The sequence below is a fragment of the Galeopterus variegatus genome, unplaced genomic scaffold (assembly GCF_000696425.1).
Source record: "Galeopterus variegatus unplaced genomic scaffold, G_variegatus-3.0.2 Scaffold8017, whole genome shotgun sequence".
Taxonomy (NCBI): Eukaryota; Metazoa; Chordata; class Mammalia; order Dermoptera; family Cynocephalidae; genus Galeopterus; species Galeopterus variegatus.
In genome coordinates this window covers 97248-120572 of record NW_007734128.1, presented here as the reverse complement: position 1 = coordinate 120572, position 23325 = coordinate 97248, and the positions used below count along the sequence as shown (strand labels likewise).

Genomic DNA, 23325 nt, shown 5'->3' with positions numbered 1-23325 from the left:
CGAAAAACTCTGAATGCTAGGTGAGATTTCAAACGGTCACGGCCCAGGAGCCAAACAGAAATGCTGTGGCACTTTTACAGCTGTGTATAGGTGTAGCTTTTCTTGTGCAACTTCAGCACTGACGTTAGTGGAGAATGTCCTTTAGCAGAATAAACTTGTTCACTCCAGGCACCAATACCTGCCACTTTGCTCCTAAAAAAAATGTCATTGAATGGAATTTGGATGTTTTGGTGCTGCAGCCTTCTGTGTTCTGGGAGGTGAGAGGTTTCCTGCTGGTGGGACACATGTTTACCCCCCACTGGGTGCAAGACTTGAGCATTACAGGCGGTGAAAGCAAAATCACACCTGCAGCAGAGACGCCTGCTTAACTCAGGTGAGTCGGCGCCTCCTGCCAGAGCATCCTGTGGCTGGGGAGGGAAGGCCTCAGAGCAGCTCCACAGCTCTCACTAAGACCCCGGCGGGAGGCCTGACTCCTGTCCACACGGAGCTCAGCCGTCCCTTGGCTTGAGGACTTGGGAGCAGTTCAGGTGAGGGCTGCTTGCCCCAATCTCGCAGACTCCACCGGGAGGGCGCCCCCCTTTCCTGTTCCCTGGCCACCTGGGTGACTAGAATGGTTTTCATCCCTTGCCCAGGCATTTGGGAAACTAATGGGCTATTGGCACTCCCACGTTTCTCCGTGAACTGTGGCTGAGACTCCAGTGACGCATCTCCTTTCCTCCAGCAACACCACCCTCCCATATGTTAAAAATACGCCTGCTCCAAATCATGCCCCTGGGAACTTTGGAGGCCTCCTTTTTTGGAGACTTGCTGAGAGCTTTTGTTCCAGTCAGGCCACGAACTCCAGACACATAAGGAGGCGATTTGTTTTCCCATCCCAGGAGCTGAGCCTGTGATGGAACCTTTCACGACAGCTGGGAGGGAGTGTCCCCGTTTTCAGGGTGTGATCTTGGCCCCAGCCCAAGTGAACGCTGTCTGCCCTGTCCACCCTTCCGACCACACACACACTTGGCTCATGGTGGTGGCTGGTTTTTAAATCACCTTTGAAGAGTAAAGTAGATCTAGAGTCAGTATGTCAGAACTTCCAGAGGCCACTTCAGCCTCTGCTCTTCCTCCAGGGGCAAATGTGTCCGCGCCTGGCTCAGAGAGGCGGGAGCTGGCGTCATGTTAGCAGGTGACAAGGGGAGAAGGATCCCAGTGTTCTTTGGGAAGCCCCAGTGCCTCCGTGGAGACAGGGGTGGGTCTGGTTGCTGGCTCCCTCGAGTCACTGGCTTGCTTTAAACATGTCTTTTAAACTACACAAGTAACACAAATACACCTCATTAAAACATTATATATAATATACTATATATAATATAATATAATTAATATATAAAACACTATATATAATATACTGGAGGGTTTGGGTCTGGGGCAGCCTGGGGCCAAGGAAGCCTCAACACCACCCCTCTCAGATACTGGGTTGTGGCTACCACCAAGTTTGTGTTTGTATTTTCCAGTATGTGGGCTTTGGTGCCGCCATTTCCCAGGCTGATGACCCTTCTGTGGTTCCATGTGGCTGCGGGGCACAGGGCTGTAGTGTTGGGAAGACAGAGGAGGAAATGTCTTTCCAGCTTTTGGGGATTCTCAAACTGTATGTGCATCACCTAAGGGCTTGTGCAAAGCTAGGTGGCTGTCCCTGCCCAGAGCTTTTGATTCTGTGGTGGGGCCCTAGGACTGCAATTCCGTGTTTCTGGATGATACTGAAGCTGATGGTCAGGACCACACTTTGAAAACAACTCTTCTCCATTAGGTGGGAAGAAGAGGCACCAGCCGGGGCTGCAGGTGGCATGTAGATCTAGAGTCAGTATGTCAGAACTTCCAGAGGCCACTTCAGCCTCTGCTCTTCCTCCAGGGGCAAATGTGTCCACGCCTGGCTCAGAGAGGTGGGAGCTGGCGTCATGTTAGCAGGTGACAAGGGGAGAAGGATCCCAGTGTTCTTTGGGAAGCCCCAGTGCCTCCGTGGAGACAGGGGTGGGTCTGGTTGCTGGCTCCCTCGAGTCACTGGCTTGCTTTAAACATGTCTTTTAAACTACACAAGTAACACAAATACACCTCATTAAAACATTATATATAATATACTATATATAATATAATATAATATAATTAATATATAAAACACTAAATATAATATACTGGAGGGTTTGGGTCTGGGGCAGCCTGGGTCCAAGGAAGCCTCAACACCACCCCTCTCAGATACTGGGTTGTGGCTACCACCAAGTTTGTGTTTGTATTTTCCAGTATGTGGGCTTTGGTGCCGCCATTTCCCAGGCTGATGACCCTTCTGTGGTTCCATGTGGCTGCGGGGCACAGGGCTGTAGTGTTGGGAAGACAGAGGAGGAAATGTCTTTCCAGCTTTTGGGGATTCTCAAACTGTATGTGCATCACCTAAGGGCTTGTGCAAAGCTAGGTGGCTGTCCCTGCCCAGAGCTTTTGATTCTGTGGTGGGGCCCTAGGACTGCAATTCCGTGTTTCTGGATGATACTGAAGCTGATGGTCAGGACCACACTTTGAAAACAACTCTTCTCCATTAGGTGGGAAGAAGAGGCACCAGCCGGGGCTGCAGGTGGCATTCAGATGAGGTTGGGCATCTCAGACACGGCCCAAAAAAACATGGCAGAATAAAGGGAGACTTGACCTTTCTAGGATTTTGTTTCGTTTTGTTTTTTTTTCCACTGACTGTCTTGAGCCTTGGGTTGTATGGCTTGGGCTCCCCAAGTTTCTTGACAGAGTTTGAGAGTCAATTAAACTCCTTTTCCTGAGTGCAAGGTTCCTTTCACTTGAACCAGTGGGTACCTGGACAGAGAACAGCTCTGTCNCCTGAGTGCAAGGTTCCTTTCACTTGAACCAGTGGGTACCTGGACAGAGAACAGCTCTGTCTGTTTCTGATTCAGACACTTTCCTGCAGCATAGCATGGTGGTTAAAGCTGTTTGGACAGCTGTCTCTTAGAAATCAGAAATCATGTTTACCTGCCTGTAAACTTGCATTTCCACATTAATTCACATGGCAGGTATTTCTCTGAGTGCTCCACTAGTGCTGGGTTGTGTTCTAAGCCTTGGGCACATCACTAGGACAAAAAGGGCCCCTGTCCATGAGGCTTTATTCTAATGGAGGGACACAGACGACACATTTAGAACAGTGAGTAAGCAAGAATGTTTAGACAGTGTCGAGTGCCATGGAGAGAACAGGGCCCCTGTCCATGAGGCTTTATTCTAATGGAGGGACACAGATGACACATTTAGAACAGTGAGTAAGCAAGAATGTTTAGACAGTGTCGAGTGCCATGGAGAGAATAAACCAGGTAATGGAGACAGCTATGAGGGGCAGGCTGGGGTAGCCAGGAAAGGCCTCTCTGAGAAGCCACCATCCTGGGGAGGACCATTCTGGCCAGGGGTCTGCAGAGTCTCCAGGCACAGGGAGTTTTAAGAGACCCCATAATACATAAAAAGTATAACAGGAATAAAGATTCCATTTTCCATCCATTTTTTCAAAATATTGGTAATAAGCAGCACTAATGCAATTGGGTTGTGCTCATGGGACTCTCAGACAGGACTCGGACATGAAGAAGAAGAGGGCTTGGCTCTCTGGCGTTTGCAGGGGGCTCAGAGGTGCCTGTTGCGGTGGTGGTTATTGGGGCTGCCTGTCAATCCTGGTGCATATGGTCACTGACGTCTGCATGAGGCTCCAGGGAGGGGAACATCACTCATGCTGCTCTCGCCTGTGCCAAGGGGTGGCTTGACTCTGGCTGACCTGCCTGCGACGCGGGAAAGGGTCTCACTCCAGCAATGAAGGCTCGTGAGCGGTGGCATTGACAGGTCAGAGAATGGAGTCAGTGTGGGGCAGTCGAATAAGATGTGCTTGATTTGGTTGATCAAGAGTGGGTTAGACGCCATTTCCCTAAGGAGCCAGGCCATCTGTGAGCAGCCCTGGTTTCCTGGTGGAGCAGCTGGCTCCCCAAGCCTCCTGGCCACGGTTCCTAGGAGAGAAGTCTGGGAGAGAATGAGAGTCCTAGGAACAAGGTGGTCTCACTGGCCTGTTCACTGACACATTCTTTCATCCACTCATTCAACAGGTATTTGGTAAGCACCTGCTGTGTGCCAGCCACTCTCTGGGCACTGGGGATACAGAGTGAACAAGACAAAGGCCTGTCCTCTTTGCTGTGTACATACTAGAGAGGGAGACAGCAGACAAAGTAGTGAATATGTAGTATACCACGTGGTGGTCAGTACTATGAAAAAATAAGAAGAAAGCGGATAGGAAGGGTAGGGGTTGGGATTGTGTTGGATAGGCAGGAAGGTCTCTCCGAAGATTCCACATCTTAGCAGAGGCCAGAGGATGTACAGGAAGGAGCCACATGGTTGTCTTGGGGGAAGAGTGCTCTAAAGGGAGGGTGCAGCAAGTGCCGAGGCCCTGGGGTGTGGGATGGTGCCGGACGGTGTGGCCCACCCTGACTGTGGCAGGGCTGAGGTGGGACATCAGTGGCTGTGTGTGTCACCAGCCCAGGGTCTCCCATGCTGGGGGAGGGTGGCTTGCTCCCACCCCAGTGCTGGGTGCTTGGCTTCTCTAGCCGCGCCACAAAGCATACCCATGTTCTTTCATTTCAGACCCGTAAGCAGTACAACGAGGCCGCCAATGAGAGCAACCAAGTCTTCCTGTATTGTGCCTTCCTGGACTTCAGGTACAGCGGGGGGCAGCAGGGGGTGACGCAAGGCCGAGGACAGGGCAGAGGGAGGGGAGGGGAGAATGGGAAGGGAAGGGGATGCCAGATGGGCACCAGGTGTCTAGGTCCAGGCCAGATCTCATTTTTTTAATCCACTCTTAAAATTTCTGTTGTTTATTGGTGTGTTTAGACAATTAATATTTAATGTAATCATTGGCGTGGTGGGATTAAAATCCACTATTTTGCTAGAAGTTTTCAAATTTTTCTAGATTTCTTTTCTTATGTTATCTTCTGACTTCATTTGGATTGGGGGCATCTTTTATGATGCTATTTTGATCTGCATGATTGACTTCTAATTTACACCTCCTTTTAATTTGTTTGTAGTGGTTGCCCTAAGCTTACAGTATATATGTTTAATTTTTCTGTTTCTACTTTCAAATAATATTGTATCATTTCAAATGCATCCTAAGACATTGCAATAATATTTTTTTACACTTCCCCCTGCCTGTTCCTCATGCTGCTGTTGTTACATACTTTACCCTTGTTGATGCTGTGAACAAACAATACATCTCTAGGATTTCTGCCCTAGACAATCAGTTATTTTCTAGAGCAGTTAAAAATAAGACAATAATAAGTCCATATTAACCTTTATTTTTTCCATGGCCAGCTGTTTCATTTCTTTGTGTAGATCCAAGTTTCTGTCTGGAATCATTTTCCTTTAATCTTTTTTGTGGTGCAAGTTCACTAGCAAGAAATTCAGTTTTTGTCTGAGAAAGTGTTTTCTTTTATTTTTGAAAGATATTTTCACTGGACTCAGAATTCTGGGCCACTTTTTTCTAGACTTATACTTTAAGAAATTATGAAGGTAATATATCAATACAATATTCTTTTAAAAAGTAAAACATTCTAAAAGAGCGCAAACATCCTGTTTGACCTTCATGTCTTCTCCTGACCTCCTTCCCTTTCTCTCCAGTGGGGAGTTCTTGTGTGTGTGTTTTTGATAATTTATATATAATTTGTATTTATTCTCATAGGAAATCTATGGAAATATTGTTTAGTTTAGTGTTTCTTGCATTTCACCACATTGTGCTTTTGTGTTCTGCCCATATTAATACACATTTATTTCATTGCATTTACATGCACCACATTTTATTTACACAAGAGAAGGAACATTTTCCTGCTTAGATGCAGACTTCCTAGGTCACAGGGCCATGCTTGATGTTATTTGACATTGCCTGGCCTGGCTTCTCCAGCACATGTCCTTATGCCCATGCTGGGGGCGGGGGGGGGGCAGGGGGCTGCCTCCACGTTTTCCCAGACTCCCTGGGAAGTGGACCTTTGCCACTACGTAGAGGTGAGGCCACCCGGGCTCAGCTCCTCTGGCTGAGTAAGACGTCATCACACCTTCACTGATCCATCTGGGAAGTGTGACTTCCACGTTTTTTAACTCACCCTTTGTGTAAGCAGAAGGGACAGTTTTTCATAGCCGTGGCCATGTTCACCTGGTTCACTGCCTGTTAATTTTCAGGTCTCCCTCAAATTGAAGCGTGGTGTTCAGACATTCTGCAGCAGACAGAGGCGCTTTGTATAACACAACAGCCGGTGTTGGCTGACCACGCTCAAGATCCTGGGAAAGTTAGATGGGAGGCGTGGGGTGGTGGGGAGGAGGACCTGACCCTTTCTTTAAACCCCTGTATTCTGAGGTTATTAATTGGGTTTTGCTCCTCCAAATTGGTGGGTTCAAGTGGCTCTGGCTTTGCTCTCTGGCCTCTGCTAAATGCCTTCTGCCTCCCTGAGGAGAGCACATCATTAATCAAGGAAACCACCGCCGAGGCCGCAGTCGCTGAGCCCCAGCATCAGGCTCAGAGCTCACCCAAGTCTCCTCTGAATGACCTTCCCCATCCCCTGCCTCGGGTCCTGGTCACCCCCTTCCCCGCCCCCACTAACACAGAGTCACAGTTGCTTTGGAAAATGGAGAAGCTGCTTGTGTGCTCTCTGTCCGCTGGATGTTGGCAGGGGAGGTGCAGGAGACCTTACAGTCAAAACCAAATATAAAGCAAAGAAAAACTAGATCCTTTTAATTTCTCCAACTTCATAAACACTTTCCCCCAAGCAAGGGCCTCTGCCTGCTGCTGTACGAGAGTTAACCACTGTTCACATTGGAGCATATTTACGTCCAGTCATTTTTATCTAGGTTTACACTTTAAGAAATGATTCAAGTAATGGACCAATACATTATTCATTTGAAAAGTAAAACATTGTTGAAAAGCAAATGTCCCCTTTGACCTCTACATCATCTCATCCCGATCTCCTCCCCTCTCTCTGGAGATCACTGTGGGGAGTTTTTGTGTGAGTTTTCTCAATAATTCATATGTAATTTATATTTACGTTCATAGAAAATATATCATATTGTCTTGTTTCATGCCCCTTGCCTCATTATTACGCTCTCTACATTATGTTTCTGTGTTTTATCCTTATCAATGCACATTGGTCAAGGATGTTCTTTTTAACTGATGTACAGTATTCTATCATATTTATAGACACCACATTTTATGTGTTTCCCCCAGATGGGTGTTTAAGTTGCTGTAAAATGTTTTCTGGTTCCTCATGACTCAGTAGTTCCCCGTGCACGTTCCTTCATGCCCTTACTTCAGAACTTCTGCGGAAGCTGGATGGTGGGCTGTGCACAGCTCATTTGGTATCGGACATTGTCCGGGTGCTTTCCAAAGTGCTTGCGCCAAAGCAGTTCCACCCCTTCCCTATCCCAGGAGGGCCTTGCTTCCCTATGGCCTGACCAGCCCCAGCTGCTGTGCGGTTCTTGCGGGCCTGATGGTGATAGCCCACCACAGAGCTGCTCTGGTCTGTATTCCCCAGTCCCAGGCAGGAGCGAGCAGTGTTTGAGCTCATGAAGAGTTAACCACTGTTCACATTGGAGCATATTTACGTCCAGTCATTTTTATCTAGGTTTACACTTTAAGAAATGATTCAAGTAAAGGACCAATACATTATTCATTTGAAAAGTAAAACATTATCGAAAAGCAAATGTCGCCTTTGACCTCTACATCTCATCCCGATCTCCTCCCCTCTCTCTGGAGATCACTGTGGGGAGTTTTTGTGTGAGTTTTCTCAATAATTCATGTGTAATTTATATTTACGTTCATAGAAAATATATCATATTGTCTTGTTTCATGCCCCTTGCCTCATTATTACGTTCTCTACATTATGTTTTTGTGTTTTATCCTTATCAATGCACATTGGTCAAGGATGTTCTTTTTAACTGATGTACAGTATTCTATCATATTTATAGACACCACATTTTATGTGTTTCCCCCAGATGGGCGTTTAAGTTGCTGTAAAATGTTTTCTGGTTCCTCATGACTCAGTAGTTCCCCGTGCACGTTCCTTCATGCCCTTACTTCAGAGCTTCTGCGGAAGCTGGATGGTGGGCTGTGCACAGCTCATTTGGTATCGGACATTGTCCGGGTGCTTTCCAAAGTGCTTGCACCAAAGCAGTTCCACCCCTTCGCTATCCCAGGAGGGCCTTGCTTCCCTATGGCCTGACCAGCCCCAGCTGCTGTGCGGTTCTTGCGGGCCTGATGGTGATAGCCCACCGCAGAGCTGCTCTGGTCTGTATTCCCCAGTCCCAGGCAGGAGCGAGCAGTGTTTGAGCTCATGGGCCTGCCCGGCGGAGGGTGCTGCTGCCTCACCCTTTGGCCAAGGATGTCATGTTGCATCTGCTGATCACGCCTCCTGTGTCCTCAGCTCCGGAGAAGGGGTCTGGTCCAACCAGGGCTGTGCACTCACAGGAGGAAACCTCAACTACTCCATCTGCCGCTGCACTCACCTCACCAACTTCGCCATCCTCATGCAGGTGGTCCCACTGCAGGTAAGAGCTGGGCCACGGGGGTCCAGGACCTGGAGAGGCAGCAGGCTTGGGGGAGCAGGGGTCATCCTTTACCTGTCAATGCCCATGGCCCTTGGCACTTCCACTCATAGGCTGTTTATAAGCAGAATCCACCCTCTTGGCTTCTGTGGCCCAGGGTTCTGCATGTATCGGATGTCAGCAAGTATTTGATGAGTACACAGTTGTGTAAGCAACACCAGGACTGCACCTTGAGATGCCTGCTGTCCTTGGGTGCTGACCCCTCATCCGCCATCATTCATTCCACAAATACTCACTGGGCACCTGCCATGGGCTAGGAACTGGGCTTCAGCCGTAAATGAAAAAAGAAAAAAACACAAAACAGCTTGTTCCTGCTTTGGAGGCATTTGTATTCTAGTGGGGAAGACATAAGCAAACTAGAAAGTAAATGTGTAATTTAAAAGAGCTGTTTAAGTGCGTAAAGAGAATTGAAGAGAGCCGTGTGGTAGGAGGAGGTGGCTGATAGCAGTGTGGCAGTGGCTCTTACAATGGTAAAGGGAAGAGCTTCACTCTGTACACAGTAAGAGAGACTTATATAAGTTAAAAAAAAAAAGTTGACAGAGGAAGGGGATGTCTTTCCATTGTGTGGCCAGGAGAAATGTCCCTGGGGAAGTGACATCTGAATGGCCAGAGGAGCTAATCTCTTGAAGGCCTGGGTGGAGAATGTTCTGGGCTTAGAAGCAGTAAGTGGGGAGGGCAGGAGGCAGGAAGGGGCTTGGTGTGGTCATGGTTGGAGGTTGGGCAGCATCAGGAAGCTGGGGGAGGTGGCAGTCTCCAATCTCCGGTCATCTTGGGCCACTGGCAGGAGTGTTTATTTTATTCCAAATACAACGGGAAGCCATTGGAGAATTAAACTGGGGAGTTCTGGGTTTGGGGTGGGAGCAGATGAATTGTGTGTGGATGGGAACCAGGGGTGGAAGGAGGAGCTCACGTTGACTACGTGGACACTGCACACTCACTTCTGTGGATCTGATGTTATGGTGGAGTTGGTTTGGACAATGTAGATGTGGCAGCTCCAAGGCAGACCAGGTTAGGCAGATGCATGGAGAACAACAGTTGTTCGTTGCCATGCCATAGCCTACAGCTGGTGCTAGGCATTCTAAGGGCCAAGGGAGGGTGAGGCTGGAATGGGTGCTGGGCAGCATCTGCAGAGGAAGATGATGAGCCCTGGCATGAATTTGCCAAAGTTGTTTCAAGATTCTTCTTCCTTTGAGGGTCTTGGTCTTTTGGAGCATCACGTGTTCATTGTGGAGCAAATCCTTCTCCTGGATGCCCATTTCCATCCTAAGGTGGGCACATCTGGGTAGTTTTTGGGAGAATCAGGACATCTTTGAACAAAAGCCCCTGGTAAGAGAAGGTGAGGCCAGAAGGGGAGCCCAAAGTATCCCGTGCATTCACTTGGGTGTCAGGGTGTGAGCTGCACCCAGCCTGGCTCAAGTCATGGCTTTCCTGCTCTCTGGGTCAGGTTTATTAATATAGAGGATGAGCAGAATGCCACCAGTTGGCAGTGATCATCTAGGCCAGAGCGTTCTACATGGTTTTGTGTCCATCTTACTTGGATCGTGGTCTTTCCACCTGGTAGAGGAACTTCTTCAAAATTTAACTGGGACAGAATCAAGCTTGGGAGACTCCTCCTTATCCATGAAGAGGGTTGATGACGTGACTGCACAGGGTTGCTGTGCTAAAACATGAGTTAATTGTGTCACAGAAATATGTCATGTGCTCAGCACAGGCCCTGCCCCACAGAAACCACGCGGCAAATGCGCCAAAGAGCTCTGTGTCTCCAGAGTCCCAATGACACACAATTACCTCTCGGGAGCTGGTGCTGTTGATCCATGGAGACAGAGTAGTGGTATTTTGAAGTAACAATTTATAAGGCTGTTGGGACACAAATAAATTACCACCTAATTTTTAAACTCCATGGAAAATAAAGTGGCAGAACAGCTCTCATCTGAGTGTTGAGTGTGCCTGTTTCTTCTGGGGCATTAGGAACATAGAGCAGATGTTGTTTTTAACAACAACGTCACCACCACTGCCAGAAGTGCTAGCATAGCATTTACTGTGTGCCAGGCCATGTGCTAAACATTTTATATGAATTAGCTCATTTAATCCTCACAACAGCTCTTTGGGGTGGAGATTTCTTATCCCCCAAAATAATTATTCTATTTTATGAATGAGGAAACTCAGGCACAGAGATATGAAGGATTCACGAACCCAAGCGGTTGGCTCCAGGGTCCAGAGTTCTAACCCCTGAGCTACATGGCTGCTGCCTGAGCACATGGTCTGCTTTTATTACTGTTGTTATAAGGGACACTGAGGACAGCGCTAGAACCATTTGAATCCCAGCTGTCACTGAATACCCAACACCTAGAGCTCAGCAGAATCACTTGGTTGTTGGTTGGGAATTGGGAAGAAGATGCACATCATGATAGCAGCTAACATTGTCGTGGAGCATCTTGCAGTTGGAAGAGATGTCACTCACGTTATCTTGTGTGGTCCTCACTCTGCAGAAAACATGGGAGGGAAAACAGCTATTCCCACGTCTCCAAAGAGAAGGCCTTTTCCCTTTGCAAAACCCATCATGGATTTCACATGGAGACTCCAGAGAAGCGTTCTGTGCTCTCTCAAGAGAACATGGGGGAGGCCCCACACTCTCTTGAGCTCCCTGTGCCCAGACACACACTCCACTTTCTGGACGTGCTCTGGAGCCTGGACTCGTGACCCCTGTGCTCTGCTGAGACAGCATCGAGGGGGTAGAGGGCACATGCTGTTCAGCTGCCCATGTGGTGGAGCCAGCAGAGCAGGGGCAGCCCTGCTTTACACGCAGCTGCACAGTGCTCCCGTGTCATGCTTCTGGGTCAAGTGTCCTTCATACTGCGGGATTGCTGTCATGAGACTGGAGGGACATGAGTACACTCATCACTAGCACCTCCTGTCTTGGTCAAGCAGGTGCGATCCCAGACAATCCCAGTGGGGACATTTTCTCCAAGCAGTGACACCCAGGAAGCCGCTGCCCATGCAGGGACTGCCACCTCCTTGCCTGCATTCTTCCCACTAACATCATCTCAGCGTCCCTCAGCTCCTATGTCCTTCCATGCCTCCTACACCCAGGTCTTGCACACTGTGGGCTGTGAGCCATCAGTGGCTGGGGAGCTCCATGTGGTGGATCATTGGCAGCAACTTAAAGACAATTAAATAGGATGAATTAAACCAGAGTGCAATGAAAATAAAAACAGAAGCGCAGTTTTGTGAAAGCTTGCACCAGTCACTCTGACTATGTGAACTACTGCAGATTTGCCGTCCCTTCCCGTCCTGGCCCAACCACTGCACTCCATCTCCTCCCTTATATTCTGCACCACCCTGCCTCTCGGGTGCTCCCTGCCTGTCAGATACTTCCTGCCTGGTGGATGCTCCCTGCCTGGAAGATGCTCCCTGCCTCGCGGGTGCACCCTGCTTGGAAGTTGCTTCCTGCCTGGAAGATGCTCCCTGCCTGGCTGGCGCTCCCTGCCTGGTAGGTGCTCCCTGCCTGGTGGGTGCTCCCTGCCTGGTGGGTGCTCCCCTCCTGGAAGATGCTTCCTGCCTGGCAGGTGCTCCCTGCCTGGTGGGTGCTCCCTACCTGTCAGATGCTCCCTGCCTGGTTGGTGCTCACGCTTGGGTCTGCTCTCTCCTTGGGTTCTCACCATGTGAGTGAAGTGTTGTCATTGTGGCCATCATCAGGGGATTCCCTGAGGTCACATCAAGGGGCAGAACCTGGTGTTGAGCTGGATCCTAAATGCTCAGGCTGGTGACTGTGCTCTGGATGACCTATGAGCAGAGCCCTCCCCCACATCCTCTACATGCCAAGGACCAAAGACCAGCCCCTCTTCCTCCTGAGACTTGGGTGAGTGTGATGGGCTGTGGGAGTGGGGAGAGGGTGGCACACTTTCAGTAGGAAGTTGTGTTTGTGAGCGTCATGGGTCTGTGGTTCAGGGAAGGAGAGTGGTTCAATCCAGTAAGTCCAGAAAACTGGAATCACAGAACATTTATGATTATAAATCTGCCACCACTCAATACAGGTGATGCTGGATTTAGACAGTGTTTGGGTGTCTTCATGTGAGCAATTCCCATTTATTCATTGCCAGAAAGGTTGATTTTAAAATAGTTTCAAATTATCCATACTAAAAATGAACATTCTCATGAACATTAAAAAATCTAAGGCAGAGGTCATAAGTAGACACCAAATCCATGGCACATTTAGAGAACTGTTAAAAATAGCATAAATGACCTTGTTTCTTTGACATTGAGTCCATGTCTTCCGAGGGAACCTGGGCTCGCCCAGCTGGTCTTTGGTTCTCGGTCCAGGGTCCCCATCAGGAGTTCATATCTGCATCTTGTCCCTCCTTTCTCTCAGGCTCTGTCTTGACCTTTCTCCTCACCCAGTGTGCTCTAGCTTGATTTTGAAAGCCCCTTTCTTCCTAAGTGAGAAGGCCCTTTCTGTGGAAATCCAGTCAGATGGCGGTTCACCTGAGTGGTACCTTAGACAGCTGGGCTGCAGCTGGGAGTGACACCCCAGGACACCCCCAGGATGACATCCCAGGGGGACACCCAGGATGATGTCCCAGGGGGACCCCCAGGATAACATGAATTATAAAACATGGCTTCATCTCTTGGTGCTTCTGACTTCTCCTGTGTAAGTGCATTTCAAACCGGGGAACTAGCCCTTGAACTGGTATCAGCAGATCTGGGTCCATGTCTACCACTAGTCCTGACAACCGGGCAGCTCCCTAAGACTCACTTTCTACACCTTCAAAATGAGTAAGAATCCCAGGAAGTTTAGTTGGGTTTTTTTATCAGATAAAATGATCTTGGAAAAGTAGGTTGTTGGGTCAGAAAATCTATCCAGAGTAGACCCTGTAACTTAGTATACTATGAGAATCCATGTCATAGGATTAAAAGAATCAGAAAGTAAGATGACCTATAAAAATATAAAGTAAAACAATATTTACAACATTATTTATAGTGGAAATAACAGAAGCATTAATAAACATGACACTAATGATTGCATAAATTCTAATACATCTGTGCAAGGAAGATTATTCACCCTATGCTAATAGAGGAATGCTTTAATCAAGAAATAATGCACAATTAAAGAGTGAATTATAATCATGCCAGTGTCTTTGGAAGGATTTCCAAGGTATCATTATGTAAAAAGGGCAAATGTAGAATAGGGTGGATAACTACCCATTTTTATAAAACCATGCAGAATTCCCAGGGTGTGCATGTGTTTCTGTATGTATTCAAATATGCAAACTTTTACCTTGGTGTATGATTATAAGAAAGGTACAGAAGGTGCATGCTAGCTTGCTGGCATGGGCACGATGGGCCACGTGGGCAGGGCAGGATTAGGAGGTGAGGGGAGACCGGACTGCAGACCCCAGCTCGGGTGACATGCATTTGTGTGGAATTACGTAAAATGATCGAGTGAATAAGATCATCAGCCCCAAGAGGTGGTTCTGGGGTCTGCTCCCCAGGAGTGGTGGTTTTGAGGGCTCACCTCCTGTACTGCTCCTTCCTGGTGCCAGGGCTGAGAATCAGGCATGAACATGTGCCCTGTTTGTTGTGTGACAAGGGCACAGATGGACGAGCCCTTTCCACAAGGGAGAGGAACTTAGGGAAATAAAGACACGCCCTCCCTGGAAGCAGAGTGCTGAATGCCGCTGGGGTAGTCAGTGAATTGAGCTGATGCGGACACAACCAGTTTTGTCATTTCCACGGACTAATGGGCAGGAGGCGTGGGGGAGTGAGGACCCAGGATAGCACAGTGGCAGAGGCAGCACTGGGCTGGCCTAGCCGGGGTCCCAGAGGAGGGCGCAGGTGTGAGGACCCGGCGTTTCTTGTGAAGCCTCATAGCTGCTGTGGCTGACCTGGAAAAGGAATCTACGGGAGGGCTGTGAAGGAACGTCGGAACAGCCAGGATTTGAGGGGCTGAAGGCTCTGGGGGTGTGGGGACTGACACTGTGGGGACCACTTGGCCCTACCTGAGAGATAATTCAGCCCCACCTGCTTCTCGTCCTTGTGTTCCCCACCCAAGGTTCCCATGCCAGGGAGATGGTCTGGTTGTCTAAGGTGGGAAAGCCCCCCATATCAGCAGACAGTCCCACCAAGGCTGCACCAGGTGGTGGAGGGTGATGCCCAAGAGTTTGTGGTGGGCATGGCCCCAAGTTGGCAGAAGCACTAGGGGCCACCACAGTGCAGCACGTCGCTCCTCCAGGTGGCTGGTTTCTCCCAGGCAACCAACCCCCGGTATCACCCCAGGCTCCTTAGGGGGTTCCTTGGGAGCAGCCTGGGCACAGGTGTCCGCTGTGGAGTGACCATTCCCCAGGATCCCCTCTTGGGGCCGGGCAGTCACAGGGAAGAAGCCCTTCAGTAAGACAGTCACCAGCTGTGATCAAAGGCTGACCAAGTGGCCAGTGGACAGGTTTTATTTAGCACACAGAGGTTTAAATTTTTTAAAAAATTAGTTGTCAATATTGCAAAACCCAGATATACTTGTATTATCTAGAATTTTGGATTTCTGGTTTAAAAAAGATAGAAGATCTAGCCACATGGAGCTTCCTCTTCTGACTGGCAAACATGGCTGGAGCCGAACAGCGCTGCCCGCTGCAGGCAGGGGGCGTGGGCTCCAGTTCACCACAGACCCCACCACTCCCCAGCGCCTTCCCCACGTAAGTGCCAGCTGCCACTCATCCTCACCTTGGCGGCATTGTTCTGCTTTCAAGAAGGCAGTAAGATGTTCCTTGTTCTTGTCTAGGATGGGAAAATGACACATCCACCGAGAGGAACTTGTGTTAAAAAATATGGGAGATAAGATATCATTGTTTGGCAGAATAGTCCCACTCGTTGGTCTGTGTGCAAGCTCCCAGGTGGCCTTGTAAATTTATATTGAGTGCCTCTCTGGAGGCATCTGAGTTTGTGGCCTCTGACTCAGAGGAGTCTGTGTCCTGAAATAAACCCTAGGCTTTTTGGGGCATTTCTGAACATAGCCACGGGTGGGAAAGAAGTGCCCCTCTGGGCACACCACGCCTTCCTGAGGTGGGAACGGCAGTGTGGTGGGGGAGGGGTGTGTCCTGCCTTCACAGGCCCCTCCCCACCCAATCAGGGCCTGTCCCCAGCCTGGACCGATGGTTATAGAACCCGCATCCAGCGGTCACCCAGCCAGGTGCAGTCCCTGAGCCACTCAGACGGTTTCTAGCTTTGGAAGGGGTGTGTGGGTGGGTGTGGGGCCCAAATTACAAGGCAGTGCTGGGCTGGTCTGACCCACTCTGCATGCTGCACTTGTGGTCCTGGTGGGCATATCACAAACAGAACTGCACCGACGTGTGGCCAGTGCCAGCAAAGAGCAAGACATGCTGTCAGAAGTAGGCTCCTTCCACAGGGATCTCTGCCTGTGTGTCAGCAGATTGCTTCCATGTGCGTCTCTGTCCCCATAGCTGGGGATGGGGTCAGCAGTGGAACCCCTCTGTCCTTACCAGCCAGGCACATGGGGTTCCTCCCCCTGACATGCTGAGTGGCCTAGTGCAGGTGCCTGCTCTGAGCCTCAACTTCCCTGTCTGTGATGTGGGTGGGACCCTCTTATGGAGTTGTGGTAGGGATTAGATGAAGAAGGGGTGGGTGTCACCCAGCCCTGAGCGCCCATCCCTAACAACCCAGTCCCTGTACCCAGCACCCAGTCCCAGGCACCCAGCCTCAGCACCTAGCCCCAAGCACCAAGTCCTGAGCACCCAGCTTCAGCCCAGCTCCAGCACTCGGCACCTGGAAACCAGCACCCAACCCCAGCACCCAGCCTTGAGCACTGAGACCAATAGGGGTGGCCCCATCACAGAGGATCCTGTTTTGTGGCTGTTTTCAGAATAGGGGTCTCACTCCATGCAGACAGGGGTGGTCACAGTGGCCAGGAGCATGGACATAGGGTGATGGTCCAGGATGGGCCCATCTCCATCCTGGAGGGTCTAAAGGCACGTTGCTGCATAGCCACCAGGGCCCCCAAGGACTGCGAGGCTGTGAGCTGGGTATTGGCTGAGGGCAGGTGGCTGTGGGCTGGATGGCAGAGGTTAGGGATGAAGTGTGCTGTGGCCCAGTGGCCTGCCCAATCATATTTTCTGTCACAAGCACTAAGAGACTCTGCCTTGGCCTGGAAGCCAGAGAAGGGGGGAGTGGGGACATCTTTGAGTGCAGGGCTGTGCCAGAGCTTGAGGGCTCTCTCCAGGATGCAGAGGAAGCTGGGGCATCAAGAACCTAAGGATTCTTTAAGTTGTGTTTTATGTAAAGATGATACACACATGTGGGAAAAACTCCACAACACGAAGGGAAGAGAGCGATGGTCACGCCCCTCTCCACCCCCACCCAGAAGCCACTGCTTGGACAAGGCCCTGGCTGTCCTGTCATTTCAGATGGAGCCTCTGAGCCTGTAGTACCCTCTTTGTTCTTTAAACAAAGGGCAGTGCAGAAAGGACTGCTCACTTTTAAAAAGACTTATCGATGTGTCTTGGAGACGGTTCCATCTCCGTATATTTAGACTTGCCTCATTCATTTTAACCACTCCTTGGTTCTCCCCAGCACTCGATGTGCCTCTGTGGATAGATTAGGTGATGACACTCTTCAGCCCCCACACACAATGAGTATCTGTGCACACGCCCTCGCCTCCATTTGTGCGTCTTTCACAGGATAAACTCCCGCTGGGGAATTGCTGGGTCAAGCAGCATGCAATTTTAAGTCTTCATGTCTGTTTAAAGCTACCATTTACTGCCAGCCTGCCTTAGCCACTCTTGTGCCAGGAAGTGTCAGGGTGGCTCGCAGCTGGGGCCATGGGCTCCCCATTGTCCATACACCTCCCCTGCAGAGTTCACTGCAGTCACGGGGTCTAGTTAGTGCCTGGGCCCCCCCTCTAACCAGGAGCATCAATCTGGAGACCCACCACCTCTGGTCAGCGTTTGGGGCCAGCAGCCACCCAGCCTGGGGGCAGGATCATCATCTCCCGTCCCCTGCTGGGCTCTGAGGTGCAGGGCTGACTCCTGGGCTAGGTCCCAGGGCCTTATGGGTCAGGGCAGGTGATGGGAGGGGAGAGCAGCTGGGATGGCTCTTCTGTCATGGTGCTGCAGGGCGCTTCTCTCTGCTGTGGCTTCACCTTCTGCTGGACAGCTCCCCCAGCCCATGGCTCTGGCTTCCACCAGGTCACCCCCAGCACTGGGCTTTGTCCTCCAGGCAAGGGAGGTGGCTTCCATTATCTCCTCTGGGGTCTCAGTTCTCTCCTCCCTTCTGTAAACAATCCCCTGAATTACATCTTCCACTCTTCGAAAGGCTGGAGGGGTTTCTGTTTTCCCAGCTGTTCCCAGACTGATACCTAAGCTGCATGCCTGAGGGAGATGGGGAGCCCCCCCAACCCAAGTTCCTGGTCTGGGAAACAAGGGGGTCCCCTCAGCTGACTCCTTTAATGAGTAGCCTGAAGAAGGCAAGTCCCGACATCAATTTAAACAAATAGGCACCGAGACTTTGTGTATCTGAGGGGAAGAAATTCCACCAAATGCCAGCCCTGGCCCTACAACAGCACCCCTCAAACAGCCAAGAAGCTTATTTTCACCTCTTGCTGGACTGTTGATTCATTTCCACTGATGGAACATGAAATACACCAGCAGCTTGGACTCAGCCCTGGGGGAGGCTGGCTGCATGTTGCCACCAAGTGTTACAGCTGGTTATGACCAGGAAGGTCACCAACCCAGGGATCTCCAGGGAACCAGGTGTTTCATCAGGGCCCCAGCCACTCTTGCTGTCCAGGCCGAGGGCTGAAGTGAGGCTCAGCCAGGGTCCAAGAGCTGCCTCAAAGGAAGGCAAGCCCCTATCAGAGCCTGGATCCCAGCAGCAGAGAAACCAAACTTGCCAGGAACTGGGGGTGTGCATCAGAGTGCAAGGGCCCAGGGGTGGGAGGAGCTGGGTGTGTCCAGTCAGGCCTGACCCCCATAAATGGGCAGCTTATTTGCTCTTTGACTTGTTTTCTGCTTGTCCCTCATGCTGCTCTGTGCTTAGGTTCCCTGGATAGCTGGCTTCCTGCTGAGTCTAGCCAGTGGGAGATAGGCCCTGGAGGATGGGTACATTAGTCACTTTCTGCTGCTTCTAACAGAAGTACCTGAAACTGAGTAATTTGTAAAGAAAGAATATTTATTGCTTACAGTTTTGGAGGCTGGGAAGTCCAAAGTCCAGGGAACACATCTGGTGAGGGCCTTCTTTGGTGGTGACTCTTGCGACACAGGATATCATGTGGCAGGTGGTAGAGCAAGAGAGAGAGCTTCTCGCTCTCTCTCCTGATAAAGCCCTCAGAACCACGCCCATGACCTCCATTCAACCATCAATGGGTTGATCCACTCACTAGGAAACAGTCCCCACGATCTAATCACCTCTTAAAGAACCTACCTTTCAAATACTATAGTAGGATTTCTCACCCTCTTAACCCAATCAGTGTGAATTAAGCTTCAAAAAGAGCTTTGGGGGGACAAACATATCCAAACTATATCAATGGGTGAAGTGATCAGCCACTCTGCTCAGGTACTCTTGCAGACTTCAAAGTGTCCCACTGGTTCCCATCTCCCACTGTGAAGACCCTCTTTGCCCCCAGCCTCATGTGGGCAGGCCTTTCTGGTTCTAGCTTCTGCCAGTGGCCCAGCCCCTGGTCTCTGCTGACATCACCTCCTCCTGCTGTCCTCCCTTCTATGGCTGTTCTCTGCGATACCTCACCATCTTCTCTTTGCTTCCTCAGGGATTCCACACCTTCATAACTGGGTCCCCACATTAATTACCCTCTGCTGAGCTACTGGGGAGGGCCTTGCTTTCCTGTGACTAAGGAAGAGAGTGGAGGGGGTAGGTCAGAGGTGCAGGCAGGGCCAGATCACACAGGGCCCTGGTGGGCACAGAGAGGAATGTGGGTTCTATTCTGAGTGCCTTGGTGCCCTGGAGGGTGTGAGCAGGAGTGACCTGTGGCCTGACTTACATACAGCACCAAGTGGGGACTTGATGGGAGATGGGCCTGGGGTGCTGTGTGGAGATCAAGGACAAGGTGGAGGAGGTTAAGGCAGAGGTGCTGGAAATGAGGGAGAAGGAGAGGATTTGGGATATATGGGCATGTATTGGCAGAGGAACAATAGGACTCAGTGATGGGTACTCTGAAGGAGAGGGAAGGACCAAGAATGACTCTCAGATCTGTGGCTGTGTGAGGGCTGCTATGCCCACCCCACCATCTCTGCAAGTCACCCCCACCTCCACCTGTGTGTTTCTATCATGGCACATCAAAGCACACAAGTGACAACTTCTGTATTCACACATTTATCTGGTTATGTCTTTGTCCATTGTCTGCTTCCCTACTGCAGTGTAACTTCCATGCTTGGCACACAGTAGATGCTTAATGCATGCTTGTTGCTGAAACAGAGGCTGTCTCAGGTCAGCCCTGGTACCTGCTCTCATTAGCTGTGTGGTGTTGGGCCATCACTTACTGATGCTGCCTCAGTTTCTTCATCTGTATATAAGAACCATAATGCCCACAAGGTCATGCTGATAATTCAATGTCTGCATGCAGCAGGTGCCCAATAAGGGCAGTCATTACTTCCTCTCTTCACCTACTCTTCTGTGAATGCTCTACTGCCCCAGACTTAGGTTCTGATCTTTGGTTCATTTATTGAGCACCTAGTTTGCCAGATCCTCTGTCAAACACTCGGAATTCAGAAACAAGTAGACAGTCAACCCCTGTCTTAATGGAACTTACTGGCTAGTGCTCACATTGCTTCTGGTCTAGAAGATTCTCTCCTGTCCTATCAGGTTGCTGCCTGTTGAGGCCTGATAAAGCCCACTCCCCCCCAAGTGCTCCTCTCAGTATTTCTTTACCCCCTCCCCGCATCTTCCTTTCCTTTTAATTTTCTAAACACAGGATGCAAGTTAACTTAATGCTCACAATGGCAAACCCATGGCTGAACATGTGTTAAAGTTATAAAGGCTTATATTAAAAAAGAAGAGAGTGAACACTCTAGGCCATCAGGGTCTCCCAAATTGTCACTCTTGGCCCCCTTCTATCTTGTAGATTTGATAGCTGTATTAAAGCAGGAAAGTGCAAAGATTCAGATTTCTCAGTTTCCCTCCTGCAGTCTGCCTCAGTGTTATTCAAACCACAATGCAGAAAAATAATGCACAAAGTTACATGTAATTTATGAGATATCTCAGGAGTTTTCAAAGATCAATTTAATCTTCTATCATTTTCACCTTATAACTCAGCCACCTTATAAAATATGACCTCCAGTATATCTTGCCTTATGTTATTTATAATGATTTCAAGGCTGCCTGGCCAGGCTGTTATCTCCGTTCAAGGGAGAGGCCACATCTCATTCTTTTTCATGTTTCCCATTTGCCTGGAATGAGGTTGGCTTTGGGTAGGTTTGGTAAAAGTATGTGATAAAGAGTTGACTGATGTTGGGGTTGGTTGACGGTAGAGTTGGTGGATGGCAAGACTGGTTAATGGTGGGGTTTGTTGGTGGTAGAGTGGGCTGATAATGGGATTGGTTGATGGTAGAGATTTGGTTAATGTTAAGGCTGGTTTATGGTGAGGTTGGTTGATGGTAAACCTGGTTGATGATAGGATTAGTTGACAATAGAGTCGGTTAATGGTAGCATTGGGTGATGGTCAGGTTGGCTGATGATGCGATTGGGTGATGGTAAGTTTGGATTATGGTGGGATTGAATGATGGTAAAGTCAGTTGATGTTATGATTGGTTGATTTTAAGGTTGGTCGGTGGTGAGTTTGTTTGATGGTAAAGTTGGTTTATGGTAGGGTTGGTTCATGACGGTGGTTGGTTTTGGTACAGTTGGAGGACATAAGGTATGAAAGGGTAGTTATGGGTCTAAGGCCATGACTATGGTAAAGTTGGTTTATGGTAGGGTTGGTTCATGACGGTGGTTCGTTTTGGTACAGTTGGAGGACATAAGGTATGAAAGGGTAGTTATGGGTCTAAGGCCATGACTGGACTCCCATTTGACAGAAGCTCTAGGTAGGATGGGTGTGTAGAAAAGAGGACAAAACATTTCAGTGAGTGTGGCTGACCAGAGGCAGTCCACACATCTGAGAAGCCTCTACAACATGCGGTGAACTCTCTCACATGAGCCCCCTGGAGCCTCACTGCAGCCTGTGAGTGGGGGAGGTGAAGTTTTATTATCTCTAAGAGATGTATGAACAGTGATGTGGTGAAGTGACTCTCTATGGTGAATCTGTGGCAAAGCCTGGGGCGTATACTCGAGGCCTCGTTCTCCCGAGACCTTCAGCAAATACCCCTGGGACCATAGTCCTCAGTAATGCCCATCACTGCTGTCAGAGCTGTGGCTGGTGAGGCAGGCGGGTTTCATAAGTGGTCTTCATCCTCAAAGAGCTCACCATCTCTCTGGGGTGAAATGTGGCAGTGATGTCAAAGACTGGGATGTATCCCTCTGGTGGGACGCGAGATGGGTTTAGGTAGTACAGAGATTAACAGGGATGGGAAAAGCCAGGGCCTCGTGGTGTGCAAGTCTGTGTGGGGTGTGCGGGCTCGGGGCTAGACTGGGGAGGGGGCATCCCAGGAGGCAGTTTGGGGAAGGTGTCGTTGGGGCCAGGCCAGCTCTTGAACACTGTTGCTCTCCTTCACGTCCTGACATTTCCATTGGTTCTCTAAATTATTTTCAGTTTTGTGGCTGGTGCTGAGCTGGACCTTTGTTTCTAAGAACTGACACTCTGCTGATACCCATAAACTCTTGCAACTGATAGTTCTACCCATCTCCTGGCAGAGATCAATGTAATGGTGACAAAACTTTTCAATTTTCTTATGAGACAGCAAAGAAAGATTGCATGTCCACTGTATTAGTGTTCCCTGTATTTGGTTTTATTCTTAGCTTCTGAAAAATGTCACTTCCTCTATAATAGCACTTCTAAAACTATGTCTCTAGTGGTAGCATTGGGTCTTTTCCCTTCCTCCTCCAAAGAATTTGAGAAATGCCATGTTAAACATAGCTAAATAGTTTTTTTTTACCCGCAGACCTCTCAGAACTCTTAAATTGCTTACATTCACCAAAAGTTTTTTAAGGAGTACAGAGAATGCAACTTTATCTGAAACCAGGAACATGATTTCTCAAAAGACCTACTAAGAAAGTCTTGCAGGAACTAGAGTGTCAAGCAACAGAGTGTGGGGAATGTGGTTCTGGAAATATATTTCCAGGCATCTATGTGGAGTATATAATTAATCAGAACACCTCTTGGCCTGTCTATCTGCAGGTGGAGACATTCGGGGTCCAGGTCTTGGGATACTTATGGGAACATTGCTATGGGAACCTATTGGCAGCACTCACCTGCTGAGGGAACTTATTTTAGTAGATGGATGCAGGAGGTGGCTAATGGGTGCCCAACCCCTCCCACACAGCTGCTTCTTCCTTGCAGAAGGGTGCAGATATATGTGGCTGCAGCCTCACCTGGTGGAGAGTAGACGAGGACTCCTGGGCTGAAGCTCCTGTTCACCCCAAGCATCCAGGAGGTTCCGGATGCTCCAGGCATGGAGTTGGGCGCTGGGTGGATTCAGCAGAACACAGAGTGGTCTCTGCCCTGAGAAACTCATGTCCAGTGGAGGAGCATGTGAGGCTTGAGGCAGAACAGGATCAATATTTGTATCCCAGAGA

At 49.5% G+C, this 23325-nt stretch overlaps 1 protein-coding gene across 1 annotated transcript in view; it reads left to right on the top strand.

Moving 5' to 3' along the window:
• The window catches only part of LOC103608105 (probable G-protein coupled receptor 133), a gene marked incomplete at its 5' end in the record, with an annotated part of 135304 nt that overhangs the window by 68639 nt on the left and 43340 nt on the right, over positions 1–23325 (top strand). Inside the window, 2 exons of the mRNA XM_008592547.1 lie at positions 4642–4715; positions 8460–8583. Coding sequence (XP_008590769.1) covers positions 4642–4715; positions 8460–8583 — 198 coding nt within the window. The remainder of the gene's footprint in view (positions 1–4641; positions 4716–8459; positions 8584–23325) is intronic.